General features: G+C 35.0%; 1 protein-coding gene across 1 annotated transcript in view; it reads right to left on the bottom strand.

The window, feature by feature from the left end:
* sntb1 (syntrophin, basic 1) overlaps positions 1–17,054 on the bottom strand; it is an 88,982-nt gene extending 71,928 nt beyond the window's left edge. The window contains exon 1 of the mRNA XM_056476146.1: positions 16,426–17,054. Coding sequence (XP_056332121.1) covers positions 16,426–16,930 — 505 coding nt within the window. The 5' untranslated portion in view covers positions 16,931–17,054. The remainder of the gene's footprint in view (positions 1–16,425) is intronic.
* Positions 17,055–19,458: the final 2,404 nt, after the last annotated feature.

Raw genomic sequence — 19,458 nt, 5'->3', positions numbered from 1 at the left:
TTATAATATAATTTCTTTGCTTTTATCTAACTTTAATGGTGTTACTACAGTATCACTCGATAGACATTTGACGCAAATCTCCATGGCATTTCTAAAACTAACAAAACAAACAAAAAAATCATAACCCTGTTCGTTGACAATTAGTTCCAAATGTAAAAATATGGTAATTGGCTATGAGAAACATCGAAGTGTGTTTAGGGTTGACCTCCTTTGTTTATCATATTAAGAGGATAGTTCACCAAAAATGAAAACTGTTTTCATTTCCTCACCCTTGACTTGTTCCAAATCCATTTGAACATAAAAGACATTTGAAGAGTTCAGATGCAAAACTCTCCAAATTCATTTGACCTCTTTTATTGTAATTGAGCATTTTATATATCAATCTCCTCTGATTAGGTTCAGAAGTTTCATTTTATATGTAATGATGAGGCTATTAGCTAGTAAATAAAATAACTTTTCAAATATGTCACTATAGACAATTCTTTGGTTAACAAGATAGATTTTCTTTTGCGTCAAAACCAGCTAAATCCACTTGTGCTTTTTTTGCAAAAACCTCTAAATCCACATATTAGGACAAGACAGTGTAATTAGTTGAAAAATTACTAAAGATGTGCTTTGAAATTATTTTACCAAACATATAACATATATAAACCACCTGAAAGTAAGCAGAAGGAAAAAGAATGAATGAAATCTGTCAAGTGCATTAATCAATAACATTAAAATAGACATTAATTAAATCTTAATCTATTGTCATTTCTGATATTTGTGATTCGGATTTAATGTAAGTAGAGCAATGTAAACAAGCTTGTTAGATTCAAATAATGTACTGTAAAAACATTGTGAAACATAAATATCCATGCATTGTCAATTACTAAAAAAATAATACAATTTATTGACGTAATATAAATAATGTTTATTTTATACATTATATTTATCTTTTGAAACATAGCTTGCATTAGCAAATAAAACACAAGGCAAGCCTACTGCAAAAAAGAATATGTCTCTCATAAGCATTTATTTATTCATCATCACTATACTCAAGGTCTTGGTCTCTTTTTCATCTATTGTTTCTTCTCATAGCATCCATGTGGTGTAAAAGAATGGCATCTTAACTTTGTCTTTCGTGAAATGGAGTTTTCCCTTTAATGTATAGTAAATCGGGCTCATTCAAAGTAGCGCTGCTGCGCAAACAAACATTATGAATGCATGTTACACTTCCCACTGTACATTGTGTTTTCTTGTTCTTATAATGCACAGAGTTTGAGGTAAGGGTTGTTTTCATTTGCCATTCACTGACAGTCGGACAGGCTCAAGCAGTTCATCAAACTACGTCTTTTAAAAAATTGAAAGCAGAATAAAACCGTCTCCTCATAAAAGCCAGCATATCAGTGTGCTGCTATATTGAAAACATATGATTCGATTCGCATCTTCTGATTGGTTTTTGGCACATATCGGCTTTTGCAGTCAAAGGCAAGTAGCATTTAGCGGCCTTTGCAAACAAACTTATTTCTGAATGCACTGACGCTGCGATTGAGATCATTTCAAACAAAACTTTTTTATGAACATGTACTATGTGCCTAAAGCATTCACTCAATGTCATTAGCTCATTTTTGGCGGAAGTGCCGTTTAGCGGCTTTTGCATCTGAACTGCATCTGCATTCATTTGTAACAATGTTGGAAACCTGTACCTATTAACCTCCATAGTATTTGTTTTTCTTACTATAGATATTAATGTTACCAGTTCCAAACATTCTTCAAAATATCTTCTTTTGTGTTCAATGGGATCTCTAACTGGTTTGAAACAAGTCAAGAAGTTGAAATAATAAAATCATAACAGGAATTTCACTATTGATGAAATACCTTTAATCTATCTTTACTGGAAATCAGTCCATGACTGTGCCACTGTCTTGAACATTTACACATCAGAGTGAACATTAATTTATCTTATTATTACATGCACTGACAAATGTTAAAGTTTATCAGAAATAACACACATGGCCCCAATATGAACCTCTGACCTTCCAAAAATATGGTATTTGTTCCATTACACAAATAACTAAATGACTTGTTTTGATGTCAGGATGATAAAATAACATCAATATCTACTGTACTTAAGTACAACAACATGTTTTAAGCTGTATTTTTAAGTCCTTTATCAGGATTTTAACAGTTCAAAAGTTTGTGGTCAGAAAGATTTCTTACTGTTTTGGAAGCAATTACTTGATTAAAAACACAAATGAAATAACATTTGCACTCAAGGAAAACATTTTATTTTAATTTATTCAAATCATCCATGAGCAATATTTTTAATAAGGAAGCTTGGTGTTTTTATTATCATTTCATCACTTTAGAATTATAAGGTTCTATCTGACATTTTTTTCAAAATTGAGTTATTTACATATTTTATTAATTGACAACTTTTTTTACATTACGTTGTTTACATTTTAAGACTTTTTATTTTAAAAAATCAAAAAAGGTTTTATCTACAAAGTCGAACTCTAGCTTGGCTCTATAAAGTTCTTTCTGTGAGCCAATCAGCATTTCAAATGCACACAAGGACCAATCAGGATCAGCTTTCTTTTCGCCAGATTGCTCCATTGACAGTGGGAAAGACCAGAAAGAAACACAAAATCAGAGTTGACTAAATAATGCCGCACCACACAAAATTGAGAAGAAACCTGAAACTGAAAAGATGTGTGTAAATGTGATGATTTAGATGCATTTTTTGACATTGTGAAAAAGAAGCAGGTATTAAAATATGTATATATTAAATGTGAAATATTTTTAGTTGTGTATATATAGTCAGTGAAACATTTTCAGTGTTTATTAAACTAATTTGCTCATTGTCTTTAAATTTAATATTAAGCCTTGAAGGGCAAATACTTCCCTGCGTTCGCGTGGGTTTCCCCCACAGTCCAAAGACATGCGGTACAGGTGAATTGGGTAGGCTAAATTGTCCGTATAGTGTATGAGTGTGTGTGGCTGTTTCCCAGAGATGGGTTGCAGCTGGAAGGGCCTCCGCTGCGTAAAAACATATGCTGGATAAGTTGGCGGTTCATTCCGCTGTGGCGACCCCAGATTAATAAAGGGACTAAGCCGAAAATGAATGAATGAATTTATAGAACATTTAATTCAATAATTTATATAAAGCATAAAATTTTATAAATATTAACATATTACATAAAATTTACATCTGCACTGGATAAAATATTTAGCACAGCCTTGTAAGATTAATTTAAACAAGAAAAAAATATTCATCCTAAAACATGAAATAAATGTTATAGAAAGCAAAAATGTAACTTTCTTAAGCATTAACATATTGTTACAACACCAATATTAGTTTTTTTATTGTATTTTCATGAAAAGTAATGCTTCAATTAATGATCTGCCAGATAGAACCTAATTCAGAGCGGAAAATGACTTTTCAGAATCAGAAGGATTCTAGAATCTGCATTTGCCTGTTTTTTTTAACCCCAATTTGCAAATGTAAGAGAATTTTGATCATTTACATTTAGAGTACATTTAAGGTCTTTGTCATGTTAATGTATAAAAGAGAACTGTTAAGCACATATTGTTTGCTATATGGAATGCAAAAACTTTGAAGCTCAATATCTCGAAATCATTTAGACAGCAGACAGAACCTTATAATTTCAGAGAACCAGACAGAACCAGAACCAGACAGAACCTTATAACAGAACCTTATAATTTATAATTTATCATTGTTTTAGATACTTTTTTCACAGAATTCACTCACAACAGTGCAAAAGAAGCACATTAATTTTAAGACAATTTAAATATAGATTTTTTTAGGAAATTCTTGTCTGCTGATTCTAATAAAACAATATTAAACGCATTTCCTACTTAGTTAGATTCAAACAATTTATATGAGTACCAATGTATTTCTCAGTTTTGCACCGATTTGATTTACTGAAATAACACAAAGGGTTTGCATATTTTTCAGTAAATCAGGTCATTGTTGCAGTAAATCCAAAAGAGAAATTCCAGGAAATGTTCCATTAGTTACTCAATAACTAAGTTGTTTGAAATACACACCTAGTATATTTTCCTTAAAAAATTACTCACTCCCTTTCCTTCTGCTTATTTCCTGTTTTATCAGGGGTCAGCACTGAGGAATGAACCTCCAACTTATCCATTCATTCATTCATTCATTCATTCATTCATTCATTTTCTTTTCAGCTTAGTCCCTTTATTAATCTGGGGTCGCCACAGCGGAATGAACCACCAACTTATCCAGCATATGTTTTACACAGAGGTTGCCCTTTCAGTTGCATCCCAGTACTGGGAAACACCCATACACTCTCACATTCACACACATACACTACGGCCAATTTAGTTTATTCAATTCACCCATAGCGCATGTCTTTGAACTATGGGGGAAACCAGAGCACCCAGAGGTGTGAACACGGGGAGAACATGCAAACTCCACACAGAAATGCCAACTGACCCAGCTGGGGCTCCAACCAGCAACCTTCTTGCTGTGAGGCAACAGTGCTAACCACTGAGCCATCGTGTCGCCCATGAGATTAGTTATTTAAACAAACAAAAAAAACATTATTTGAAATGGTTTGCATGTTTTTTTTAAGGTAAAACCAAAAACAAAATAGATTTTATGAGCCGGTTTTATCATTTTTTACCAGTTGTTATCTGGGCAAAACAAACCGATTTTAAGACTGACCAATCAGAATTAAAGTATTCCACAGAGACATCTAATTAACCTATAAAAACTATGAAAACCATATTTTTACAATGACATACTAACATGTACCTTTGGCAACATCACGATGACATAACTATTTAAAGTTGGTTGTACAGAACAGCTGTTACCCACATCCTCATAAAACCAAATGACATGGACATATTCTCTGGGTGATTTTGTGTGTTTAAAACCCGGATCAATGTTACACGAAACCAGTTATTCTAGTCCCCTGGCTGCTGTTCAAATATCTCCACTGTTTACCACGTAGGGTTGTCTTTGTTTGAGAATATGCATTCTTTTGTCTCCTGACCTTTGTTAAAGGGAATGTCAAAAACTTGAGCTGCGTTCCAAACACCGAATCAAGCATTTAAATTGCACCAAGCGCTTATAATTTACACTTCCCTGAACCATTAACTAACCGCTAAACAAATACTGAAGTAAACAACAGAAGAGCTGAGCTTGCATGTAGTGCTAACGTTGTTGCTCTTGCTCAGTGTCTCTACTACATGCTTTGAGAATGATGTCATGTGACTTGTGAGAATGGTTTTCACATTTGCCTCCAATCTCTTTGTCTCGTTCTCTCTCCCTTTATCATTTATTTACAATGCTGAATAAGCGAGCAAATGAGAAAGAACAGAAAGCATAAGGTGGCGCATTCCTGGAATGATTTATTCGTGCCTTTGGCTTAAGCATCTATCTTAGGTAAAATGACTTAAACTGTTTACGAAGTCATGCTGTCATGCTTTGCACTAGTAATATAGAAAATGTGCTTCGACTTCTAGTGCGTTTCATTATCCTCATTTCTTTGTCTAGGCTTCTTCACTTACGGTTATAATTGGTGTTTTTAGGGAACAACGATCCTAGTTTAAAGCATATCTATTAGAAAACAGAAGCTCAAATCCATTTTTTTGTTCTGGAAAAAACATCCCTTGTTTACAATACTATTAGTTTCTATGCAATTATTCAGCATAATGGTGTGTTGTAGAACGCTCAGCATCTGAACAAACATTGCATTTATCAATGCAAAACATCAGGTCTACACACAAGCAGCTTTTTTTTTTGTTCTGTGTTTATCTGGTTCAGCTCATTACAAGCTGGGTTTTTTTTAAGAATGGGATTCTTTGTTCAAAGAGAAAGGGTTTTTTTTGTTTTTTTGTTTTTTAGTTCGATTGGCAAACAGCTCATTTCAGATGTGACGTTTTAATGCATGGTGCTGTTAAAAAGGCAAATAAAATATCCTTTTACTTGAGACAAGTACTTGAGTCAGTCTTTTTTTTTTTTTTTGGTGCACACATAGACAGGTAGCTATCAAAATGTCAAATCCCCAAAAGACTGAGCTTATATTTCTGTAAAATCACCCAGAAACCTTGACTTCAATGTGACTAGCTCTGTAATTTTGCCAAAGACATTGACTTGTCCCCCAGGACAAATGTGTTTCTCAAGGATATCCAGACAAAGACTATGGACGGGCATCAGGGAATCTGTTAAAAGACGAAAGTGTTGATTGATAGAGTGGTGACAGCGCAAAAATACACGGTGGCTCTGTAGTAAATCTGTAGGAATAAATGATGTGCAAATATTTCTGGCAAGAAATGTCGAAGTGAATTATTCAAATAAGTCAAATCCCAAGGACAGGGGAGAAAAATCATGGGCTGCGATTTGACATGCAAATCTCACTTGCTTGAGCAAAAGCATGAGTCTGATCGACAACAATTGCAGGCTGCTTTGTTCACTGAAACTCTAGTGTATTTCTCTAAACTGACTCTTAGAAGACCCTTTATGTTCAAACAAATTGGAAGATTATGTTTTAAATCAGAATTTCTGTTTGAAGACTTGCAACGATGACTCGAACTACTGAAATGTTTCATCAGTTTTATGTAATAATTATAACATGAGTCCTCAATAGGAATCCAATTTATGCTTGAGATTCCTTTTCTGCTTCTTATGAAAATCATTTAAAAAGTTAAAGCGATCCAGGTTTCAAACAGGATCACAAATACGACCAATTAGGCATGGCCAGGTATAAGATTCTGACGGTATGATAACCTTGGATAAAAATATCTCGGTTTCACAGTATTGTGATTACTGCTCTAAAATATATTCTTTTTAAATGTCTGGGTAAAAAATCTCAAACTTTTTCCCTTTTGAACACAATATATTTTATTTTAAGAAACATTTAAAACATTTTGGAACAGTAAACATATTAGGCTAAATAATTGAAATGGATCATTGACTTCTTGACAATCTACAAACCAACATTTTTTTTTCCATTTGGAAAATTACAGTTATTAATAGTTCTCGTAAAATATTATTTTTTTAAAATAACCTACATAGCATAATCTACGTATCAAACAAATCCAAAGACTTTCTTGATTTTTGCATAGTAACTCTGCACCAAACTAAAGCTTTCATTTTACAGCTTATAAAACAGGTATGCAAATGAATGCAATGTCATATGTAAACAACAAAATTGCTATATGCTATAGTATATAGTATAGCCTATACTTCACAAGAAGTCAACATATAAGCCATGTTATGTCTTATATCACACGTAGCGTGCACACATGAACCGAGAGTGATAGAGAAAATAAATCATAAGACAATCTTTAATGACTTATAATAAAAATGTTGACAGAGGCTTGTCATGTAACAATTAGAGCAGAACATGAATTAAAATCTGACCACAATAATTAAATTAAAATTTTCTGTGGAGCGATGGATTTAAGGCAGCCTGCTATTTTTTTTATTTTTTTTTTTTGATGGAAAAAAAATAACATATGGTGGTTCTTTAAAAGGATTCAGTCAGTGTTTTCGTTTTGTAATTTAAATTTGTCATTTGTTGTTCTTTTTTTCTATGCTGTTGGAATCATGGCAGGTGTGTGAAGATGTTCTGTTGTTCTGTATGCTGCTGTTCGCATGCTAAAATATTTTTAAAATGCAATATTTAATGTGTGACTCATAAGAGACATGTCAATTATTTTTTTTATTAAATAATAATTTTATATAAATCTGACCAGTTAACCGTTAATATTCGGTTAACAAGATGTGGTTGTCGGTTTGCAAAATTAAAAAAAATGAGCATCCCTATTTGTCATAAAAACCTTTAAAAAAACAAACAAAATTTAAAAAATCTTGACATACTATTGGAACGGTATAGCAAAAATTTTGGCGGTTTAAAAAACTTGACTTTTCCAAACCACGTTCAACTTTGAAACCGGTTATCGTCCCATGCCTACGACCAACAATGCTGTATTATTCATGCCAGAACATGATGTGACATTGCGCTACACATTTATACACATATGGTCCTGTAGTGCACAACGGTTGTTTAGAACATGAAGTAGTTACGCATGCACATCACATCTCATAAAATTACATTTTTTCTGTTTAGACAGAGAGGATGAAGAGTCTCATTTTTATAAATAGCACTGCTTTCAGGCCCACAAAATGCCACTGTCAAGTAAATGAATGAACTGCCAAAACGCATAAAATGTGTAACGCGTTTTCAGTGTTCAGTTAAAAATGGTGTTGTTTAAATGCCAAAGATATTGACGCTGGAATATCCTGCAAATCAAGGAGACCAGAGAGAATAAGCAAGAGGAAAGATAGTGAGAGACACATGCAGTGATGTTCCAAGGATAAAATCTGTTATAAATTATGTTACAGCACAGTAAAGATATTGTTTTCAAAAATCGCAAATCGTTCATCCCTTTTTCATCGAGAGATCACAATGTTGTCGGTCGAGGTTTTGTAATGGCTACGACATTATTTTATACTTGCTCACTTGTCAGGAATATGTACTTAATGTCATTCCAACACACTTTCTGGTAAATAAAGGTGTGCTGGTATCAATAGGTGAAGATGATAAAACCATTTAAAGGCCCTGCATGTATTTGGTGGGTGCTACTGTAAGTATGATGCGATTGATGCGAATTAACATCTATGTTGATCCTGGAATGTCATTTTTGCTTGAAAATGTAATCCATACCTAATCCTTACCCCTTAACCCAACACAACTGTAAATTATTCCCAAAATGAGAGAGGAATAACAGTTGGATAACAATCAAGTAGAAGCACATAACCCTAATCGTAAGCCTAAACTGAACATAAAGTGTAAATGTATCCCTTATTTCTGATTGGCTGATTGAAATGTTGATCTAGAATCAACATTTAGGAACATGTTCGACTTAGTGAAATTACATTAAACCTTGTACTGTATTTACTGTATTTTTTGTAGTTGGAAAAAATGAAAGCTGGAATATTAGGAAATGCAAAACATTGATGTATTTTTATGTTCAAATATCTTATAATGCAATAAATAGTAGTTTATACTTCATTTTAATAAAAAAGTAATGAATGCATGTACAGTAGGTGTGTATGCATCAAATATGTGCTCCTAAATGTTTCTTCATAGTTAATATATGAATTCTACTTCCATCATTTACATTGTTTCCAAATTGCATCAGTCATTAATCTTACCAATGTCTTTGTCCGTTTTAGCTATTATTTTCTGTAAATCTGCTACTGTCCATAGCATGCCCACATTAAACTGTTTTAAGAGACATGTTTAAAGAATTATATGCACCACCCTTAAATTATTCTCTTAGACAAGGAAGAATAAATTACCAAGACAATGAACCATGCTCAGCAAGCTAAATCAAAGCTTGATGTCTTCTTGTGATGAAAAGCCACATCCCAAGAAACAGGAGCAATATCTGCTGTATCTCCACTGTTGTTTATGGGGCATTCATTTGTTGCATCACAAAATATGTGGAAAGCGTGTGGCTCACCACTTACTTCCTCTCTTTACGTGCATTTACATGTGAAATGTCAACACAATCTCACGGCAATTCGTAGGTTTTTGATTTAGTGGCTAATTCGTAAAAATCTCATTCGTTCAATTTAGTATGGTTTGCTTATCCCCAATGATGGTTGGGTTTAGGGGTGGGGTTGAGTGCTATGCATCCTTTAAAAAAAAATCATACACTTTCATACGGCTGAACTTGTAGAAATCCATACGAATTACCCGCTAAACTGACAAAACGTTAAATAGTTACGTTTCCTCGTGAGATCAGGATGGAAATTAAGTTGAGTGTGCAAAATAGGTGACATGCCTGTGCGACTTTCTTATTTATAAGAGAATGATCACTACTTCCTGGCTTACACCACGCCTAACAAATAAATGTTCTATTAGCAATGGAAATGCAAGTCTGATCAGGGTTACCCGTACCAAAATGTACTGTACTACAGTACCGCTCAGTGGAAATGAGCCATTATACGCAGTCTGGACCCCTGGAGAGCCAACAATGTTTAACAACACTACCATCAACCCCCAAATTATACAATGTTATGTGCTATCATGCTTAATAGGAAAAATGTTTTGGTTCTGCATACATGTTTTGGTTCTGCATACATTTTTTTATTAAAACGAAATATAAACTGCTGTTTAATGCATGATAAGTTCAAATACATCATTGTTTAATGTTTTGAATTTCCTAATTTTCCAGCTTCAAGTTATACTTGTGATATCATTAAACTACACAAAACCTTCAGATCTTGTATATGAATAGGCATAAATACTGTACAAGGTTTAGTGTGATTTCACCAAGTAGGACATGTTTCTAAATTTTAATTCTGGATAAACATTCCAATCAGCCAATCAGAAAACAGGATATGGTTTTTGTTCCATTTAGGCTAACAGTTTGAAATATGTAATTCTACATGCTTGTTATCCAACTATTTTTTCTCTTTTATTTTGAGAATAATTTAAAGGTTAGAGTTGGGTTTAGGGGTAGAGATTAGGTATGGATTACATTTTCAAACAAAAATGATGTATGAACACATGAAATTCCATTACCAAATGTCTATACAATCTACTGTCCTAAAACTAAAAAAAATTTTTAAACTAAAAACAAGTTTTTACATAAATTGAAAAGCACAAATTCATTTAAAATCACCCATGAATAAAATATCAGAAAAAATATCTGAAAAAAAAAAAAAATCAGCATTACCCAGGGGTGGACTGGGACAAAAAAAATCAGCCTTGGCACTGTAGCCACACCTGCCCACATTACTACACCGACACAGCCCTACCCACAGACACGTACATTCACTTCTTTATATTGGTGTTCAGATGGTGAAATAATATAAGTAGTACCATATGTAATAGATATTTAAACATTTAATGTATGTGACTGGAACAAAAACAACCCATTTATAACAAATTTAAACATGCATTCATTTCATTCATTCATTTTCTTTTCAGCTTAGTCCCTTTATTAATCTGGGGTCTCTACAACAAAATGAACCGTCAACTTCTCCAGCACATGTTTTACGCAGCAGATGCCCTTCCAGCTGCAACCCATCACTGTGAAACACCCATACACACACACACACTACGAAGCCTACCCAATTCACCTATACCACATGTTTTTGGACTTGTGGGGGAAACCGTAGCTCCCGGAAAAAACAACACCAACACAGGGAGAACATGCAAACTCCACACAGAAATGCCAACTGACCAAGCCGAGGTTTAAACCAGCGACCTTCTTGCTGTGAGGTGACAGCGCTACCCACTGTGACACAGCATTCCCCCTTTCAAGAATATTTCTGAGTTTTTTGGCACCGCCTTTCCTTTTTTACGGTCCATCTCTGACAATTAGCTTGTGTTGCACTTACTATTTGTTTGACATTCTTGCCAGATTTTGATTGATCTGTGTAACCTCTGATTGGGTCGGCCCATCACGAAACCAGCCGGCCGGCTGTTGCCGATTGGGCCAAATGCTTAACTTTTATTATTATGTTTACTATTGTCATCATCATCATAATAATATTCACATCTTGCAAGAGATAAAATCTGCTGCATATAAAAAATAAAAAGACCGGCACACATTTAAAACAATGGTCCGGCCCTTCTGGCATTTGCCAGAATTGCCAAATGGCCAATCCACCCCTGGAAATACCATTCTACCAAATATCTCCTTTCCTATTCCATTGAGAAAAATAACTCACAATACTGTAAAAATATAATGCATAGTAAATGACAACATTTGCACATTTCTCTATTTCCTATCAGACAAACATGAAAACCAATCAAACCAAAACAGTGACTAAATGGTGAGCTGAAGTAATCCCTGAAGGTAGTTCAATCCACAAGTAAGAGAACTTGGGAAAAAGCCAACTGCATTTTTGATGAACTGGAGACAAATTTGTATGAAATGTCATTTGCAAATGGTCACACAATCTGCACACATCCAAATGAGTGTTATGTGTGAATCTTCATACAAATCCAATCCGGCAAATTCATAAGATATTTGACATTTCCTGGTAAGTCAGGGATTAAAAAGTGGCAACGTTCTGAAATTGTTCGTTCCAAAGAAGAAAGGCATTCATTCAATACTGAAAAAGAAACCATGAGGGAAAGTAAATGACAAAAGAATTTCTAATATTCTTTTATCTAACATCAAGCCATCAGTGACTGAACCACATGCTGCTTTGACTCCCGAAGGCAGTTCAGTTCAATGAGGGCATGACAAAAGTGCAGCACATCTGTGTTCACTTAGTCATAAAGACGTCAGGTGGAAAGCTTCAAAAATCACCCAAAGAGGCCAAATATAGATATGTAATCTCCGTATCAGTTGCATGAATCAGCTTGAAAGCAACAAAATTAAATGTTTGCTTTCCAAAGTAATTTAGTAGAGTTACTCTCTGTCATGACTGTCAACCTTTAATGGTGTTTTAAGAGGGCTGATAAAGACATCAAAACAACGATGAACACTGTGTTGAGTTACTATGCCATATTTAAATTATTTACAGAAGGTGCCTACAGGAAAAGCCTTGAATATCATAAAAAGCACTGGTATGAGGTTAAAGCCTCTTCCAGCATAAAGAATCAGTATGTCAAGCTCTACAACTGATAGTGTAAAAGAATTTGCATAAACACCTCCAGGCCACAACAATATATTGTGTGACAGGGATTTTACAAGGCACAAATACAGAAATGCGGAACAGAAATTGATACACAGAGCGAAACAGTTTCTGGAAGTAAAAACATTTATACTGAAAGAAATGGATTTAAAAACTGATAAATCTTTAAAGACAGCTGTTGTGAGCTCTGAGGTTGATGCCATTTGTGTTTCTTTTATCTTATTTTCAAAAATGGGAGTTCAAAAACTATTTGTGCAGGGAAAGAATACTGAATTTCCAATTAAGCTGTACAGAAAAATATAAACCAATCAGTCGGGTCTATTTTTAACGATCTAGGCGCAAAAACTAAAGGTGCACTCACACTATGCTATGCAAACCATGCCCTGGCACGTTTCCCGATTTGTTTGAGAAGTGTGAGTGCTCTGAATCGGGCTCAGGCGCGGTTCAGTTGGCCGGCCCTGGCTCATTTGGAAGAGGTGTGGCAGAGCGTGGTTAACTTGGGCTTTGGCGCGATGCGCTTGTAGTGTGAGTACTAAGCGCACCTGAGCCCGGAACTGAAGACATGCCGTCACTTTTAAGGGACTGTTTTATATGGATTTATTAATCATTCTTACTGTTTAATGAATGCGAACTGTCATAGATTATTAAAGACGCAAACCCCTCACTGCCTGCACTGCATCTTCAGGAAATCTCCTAATACCTGCAGCACGAGGACTTTTATGATAATTTATGAGCGTCAAAGTGGTGGATCTGTTCAGCAAAGTGTTTGACAGCATGTCTCTGCGTCCCAAACGACTAAAAATAATACATAATAATGATATAACTAAAGCAATATCAACTGTGCTGAGCGAGCGTGATTCTCTTCCTGTTAAACTGAACAGTCGCATCATCAATGATGTAAGTGTGCTCAGGTCCGGTAGGTAAATAATGCAATGTGAGTGCAGGTCAAGGGGGAGATGGGATGGGGGACAATCGCGCTTTGGCACGGTTTAAGGCAACTGTACCTAATGTGAGTGCACCCTAAAGAGCAGGGTGCAAAAGCATTAAGGCCGTGTCCAAATCCACTTTTGCTACTTTAAGGATGGAAAAATAAGGTTTGCGCCGCATCACATGATCAAACTGGGTTGTGTTTATGCTCTTAATGAGTTATTGGTGTGTTTTGAGAATAATGTGCATTAAACCAAGCAGTCTCATCTCTCATTCCCTTTAAGAGTCAGTTGCGTCACGCCATGGCGCATTTGCTATTTGTAAGACTTTGTAAGAAGAAAAACTGAATGCTTCACTAGTGAGAAAACAGTTAAACAAACCATCTGCCTCCTCCATTCGGCCTCTTTACTTTCTCTTTCTCTCCACTTTTACTCTTTACTCCTTTCGTGGAAACAGTGTTGTACACACTCCACTGAAGACATCCGTTAGTCTACATTTTTTGTTTGTTAAGCACAAAGATTTGTTTCAAAACTATTTCTAAATTCAGTTGTAATTTCCAGCAAACGAATGAATGAGCAATAACAACGAAGTATGGTCAAAAAACTGAGTTATATCCAAACACCATTTGGTCCAAAACCAGACAGGTGGACAAATCTAAGCTTGTTTTATTAAAACAAATAAAAATATGCATAATAATAACATATAAAAGCAAGTTGTCATGAATAAACTTAAAAAAGCCCCCGAGATGAAAGCATGGAGGAAGTGTTTTTTATATTTTTCTATGAAGAAAATAATAATTTTTGTAATATTTTAGTCCCTTTTTTTCCATTTGTAAATTTACTTTCAGCTGGTCAATTGTGCAGTCTATTTTAGTTCCTCAAAATAGCATCGCACCAACGATGCGCCTTAACACACCTCCTTTGTAGACCAGCACACCCATGAGTCCACAAAGTGGTGCAAATAGATTTGCCATTTAAACAACATGGTGCAAAACGGGAAAATTTGTGTTGTGCTTCTCTAAAAATAACAACACGTCACGCCAAACACATCTTGCACCTTATTGCGTCAGGTGTATGATAGGGCCCAGAAAGGGGCAGTGTGCAATGTGTGGCAAACGAGATCTTTGACTCCACCCAGTCATATGATGTTCCCCTACACTCAAAACATTCACATTTTGAAAAAAAATTGAAACCGTATTCGATAGGTACTAACAACAACTTAGTTTTATGTTTCTCTGTTGTTTTCAATGCATTTTTCATAACACTTCACAGAGAGTAGTTCTTTGCCTATTTAAAGCACTTTCAGTTTTAGTATTTTTTCAGTCTGTTCAAAATATTTTGGTGCAAATACTGTTGGTTAATTACAAACCGGATAATAAATATTATAATATTTTGTAGAGCACAATGCAAAATGATTGAGAATTATTTAAAGGGTTAGTTCACCCAAAAATGAAAATTTACTCTATTTACTTGAACTCAAAAGATGACATTTTGAATAAAGCTGACAACCTGTAACCACTGACATCCAAGGAACAGCAAATACTATGAAAGTCAATGGTTACAGGTTTTTAACATTTTTCTAAATATCTTCCTCTGTGTTTAACAGAATAAATAAACTCATAACGGTTTGAAACAATAGGGGATGATTAAATAATGATTGAATTGTCATTTTTGGGTGAACTATCCCTATAATATTATAATTATTTTAAATAACAACAACAAATTTAGATATTTTCCACATAGTCTGAATTAATATTATATTTATCTAGTTTGTGTGGGTATTCCAAGCCTAATTGCCACTGCAAGTCTTCTCCATCTAAGCATATTTCTAAATCCTCAGTTGTATTATGGAAATCTTCAACATGACTGAGCGGAGAAAAAGTTATGGATGTCCCTTTGAAATCTGTGGTGTGCTTTTATGATTCAGTCAGAGGGAATTTCAGAGCTTTGTCACTCTCAAGGGTGCTTTCATCCTTAATGTACAACACCGGAGGGCAGAGCAAAAACCTCCATCACTCTGACAATGACCTTCCACAAGTGTAAGCAAAGGACGTTTTGGATTAATTATCAATCTGCTTTAAAAAATAAATAAATAAAACACAACTTAAACCAGCTCGGTTTGCTGTATTTATTTGTTTTAAGTGTGGGGTTTTGTTGATTTAGCCAAGCAATTTGCTTGGGGAAGACTACTTAAACCATCATATTTGGTGACCCAGAAGAAATTAGCAAGTTGCACAGTTGTAGTACTTCAACAACACTTTATAAAACATTTTAGCATTATACTTTTGAGACATATATTCTGCATTTCCTATAACTAACAACTTTGTGACTGAATTCTGTATATATGCACATGAAACCCTTACCCAAACCACTGCAGATATAACATTCGCTTTGCATCTGAACATTAGTATTGTGAATAAATATTATTTATTGTTATCTATTTGTTTTATATTTATTTACTTTTTACATTTAAAACAAAAATTATCTTGTTTTCATAGAAATAACGGGTTTCCTAAATTTTGATTGTCTTTGAAAACTTTTTAGGAGGTTTTTGTTTGTTTAAGTTTCATTATTATTCAAATGGGGTTGGTAATTATCATGTGTTCCTTTAAATCAAACTATCATATAATAAAATACAACATCTCACAAATATGGAGGACAAAATATATCATAAAAAGTTATGTGTATATAAAGTTCCACAGAGATGCATATGCTTTCATGCATTGTGATGAGTAAGGCATATTCACCTTGCCCGTGTCATTTCAACAGGTTCCTCCACACACCTGAAAATTACCCATTAGCCTCATCAAAACTCAGCCTGCCTGGCAGGTTTTCTGGCGTTTTCCTCGTTCTTACCTTCCAGAATAACTTCTCTGCCCGCTTTCTTCAGCACCTGCACCGCCTCGTCGTGCGTGGCGTCCCGCAGATTGATCCCGTTCACGGACAGTATCGCGTCGCCCACGTAAAGCGCTTGAGTCTGATCTGCGGCCAGACCCTTGAATATCTTACTAATGAGAATAGGCATCTTATTCTCCTTCCCGCCTTTGATGCTGATCCCTAATCCACCGACCTCCTGCTTGATCACTTTGACGCATCTCTTGCGGTTCGCAATAGCTTCGGGCACATGTGAATCCGAAAAAGGAGTCCTCGCTTCGGTTTTGGGACTGTTTGTGGGGTCCGGCTGGTCGTAGGAGCCGTTGGTGGTGATGCCGTTCAGGCTGACGCCGGTGTCCGCCGCAGGATCCTCGCAGCTGAGCGTCAGAGACTCGTCCCCTAAACTCGCCAGCACCGCGTGCCATCGCTCCCGCACGAGCACCTCTAAACATGCACTTTTCTGCACTCTGTTACCGCAAACCGCCATCTTTGAAGCATTCTTAAAATGCCATGTGATTACTTATACTCGCAAAGGACTTTACCCCCGAACAGGGAAAAAGTTGTGATTCAGGTTGAATAGTTTCAGCCCCTCTACAGGCTCCACATGCATATCCTTTTTGGGTGGAGCAAATGTTTGAGATGTCCTGTGTGGCCATGCTCAACTGCCTCTCGCTGTCAGGAAATGTTCCGTTTCAAGTCTCCGTGTGGGATTTATTTATCAAATACATGGCATTATACCTAAAATAATGTTCTTTTATGCATATGTGTTTGCATAAAATAACGACAGACTTCAGGTCGTTCATTCAGCTGTCACTTGTATTTAATAATGTGCGTGTTTACAAACTCTATCATGACTTTCAGGTCGGATTTATTTAACAGGGATGTTAGAAAAGTTCTATTCCTGAAAATGCTGCCGTGGTAAACTTACCTCATCCCAACGTGAATTCTGTTCACGAGCGTTTGTTTGCCTCGTGGAAACACGCAGGCACTTAAGTTATAGTTATGTGGTTGGGAAGCGCCAAATATAATAAAATACAGCTATATTTATAAAGAACTTGTTCTTTTCAGACCGCAGTAACCACCTATAATTAGCGCCTTGTTTTTAAGTTCTGGACATGGATTTCCGCTGTTGTAATGCAGTCACTGTGTCAGTTTTGGAAATAATCTGTTTTGCACCCCCGAACACATTATTTGAATGTTCTCCTTAAATGTACACAACTGGGGGTACAGTTATGATGATTATTTTCAAACGAGATGATAAAAACATTTATGTTTTTGCTTTGTTTTTGTTTTTCACGTGGGAAAAAAACTGCGGCGTTCCTCTAATCCAGACGCTCTACAATTTAGTGGCTTAAAAGATTTTAGCGCCATCTGGTGTTTAATTTAGGTTTGTGCATTTTTAAAAGGATATTCACCTTCGACACATTCGCCTTCAAGCTGTTCCAAAACCTGTGTGATTTGATTTATTCTGCTCGACACAACAGAGGATTTTTTTTTAAATAATGTTGGTTATCAAAACAACAGCTGACCTAGCATATGAACCTGTTATTTTAAAGTAAAACATTTCACATGTCTGCCTGTTTTATTGCATTTTCTTTATCAAATAATCAGTCATTCAACAGAAAATTTTAATAATAGTAGTAATGCTTAAATGTATTTATATTATTATTAAATATTATTAATATTATTTATTTCTTTTATTTTTATCTATTTCTGTTTTATTGCATTTTTTTATCAATCACAGCTAATAAACTTAGGAAAAAAACAATGTTTCCAGTTATTTTATTGATACATTTTTATTTTAAACTCTGTTATTTTTTTTTATCTTTCACTATTTCTGCTTTATTGCATTTATTTTATCAATCACAGCTTTAAATTGATACTTTTTTTGTACTTTTTTGCCAATTTTCTTTTTTTTTCTGTTTTGTAAAGGCTGTAACATTTTTCCCACATCTTCTTTAAAGCACCTTATAAAGAGATTTGAGGCTTCAAGTAAAGACGTCTTGCTACTGTACAGTCGTAAAACAAAATAAGATTTCTTCTTTAGACAGGTATAAATAAGATAGAATAAATAATAAAAAATAACAAGAGCAATCGGCTCCTGCTTGGCTGATGATCAAAGTAAGGAAAATAAAAGGCTGAAGATTAAATTAGCAAAATAACCGTTCTCTATAAAATGTTGCCAAACTGATAGTGATTTAAAAACCGTTTCATGTTGCATTTTCTCTCTGATTAGTTGACTGTGAAGCTAACACAATTATCCAATACAATACAGTGGTAAAGCATAATCAGGAATGATTTTTTTAAGACTGAGAACAATGCCATTGTTCCTGTGAATTAATAGTGTCCTAAATTTGTTTCATGTCCCTCTGGGTTTGATTAGGACAAATTTAAGGATTAAGACTTGCATGAAATGTACAGGTTACCCCTAAAACAACTTGCAGGAATCTGTGTCTAAAATTTACAAGGGCTGCTGTACCTAGGGGAATGTCTTTTCCTCCTTTTTTCTGATTTGTGAAAGTGCTTTTTGTCAGTCCCTGATGATTGTGAAACAGCAGGGAGGCACATGCAGCTCATTATAATTAAAATAAAAGACCATGTTGAAACGTTAGTGCTCTCGGGTGTACAGAGAGGAGAGAAAGACTCAAGGGTGAAGGACAGAAGCAGCTGTACACTTTCATTACTTCGACAAGGTAACTTCTTTTTGTGTCCTGTTTAATCCAAAAATTATCGCAAACTACAGAAAGGAAAGTGTCTGTCAATGCATGGTATCTTTAATGACAATATTTTTTTCAGAATTTTAGTTTAAAACTAAATGGGACACAAGAGGTAAATAATTTAGATTTTTTTTCATCAATGTACTATCCCACGTTGATACTTAAAGGCATGGTTCACCCAAGGTTTCAGGTTGAGCCAGGAGGCCTTTCTGCGTGGAGTTTCCATGTTCCTCCTGTGTCTGCATGGGTTTCCTCTATGCACAGTCCAAAGACATATAGTATATTGGATACAATGGGC

Source organism: Danio aesculapii, chromosome 16 (assembly GCF_903798145.1).
Source record: "Danio aesculapii chromosome 16, fDanAes4.1, whole genome shotgun sequence".
In the NCBI taxonomy this organism is placed as follows: Eukaryota; Metazoa; Chordata; class Actinopteri; order Cypriniformes; family Danionidae; genus Danio; species Danio aesculapii.
The sequence above is the reverse complement of the archived record's forward strand: the minus strand, read 5'-3'. Positions and strand labels throughout refer to the sequence as shown.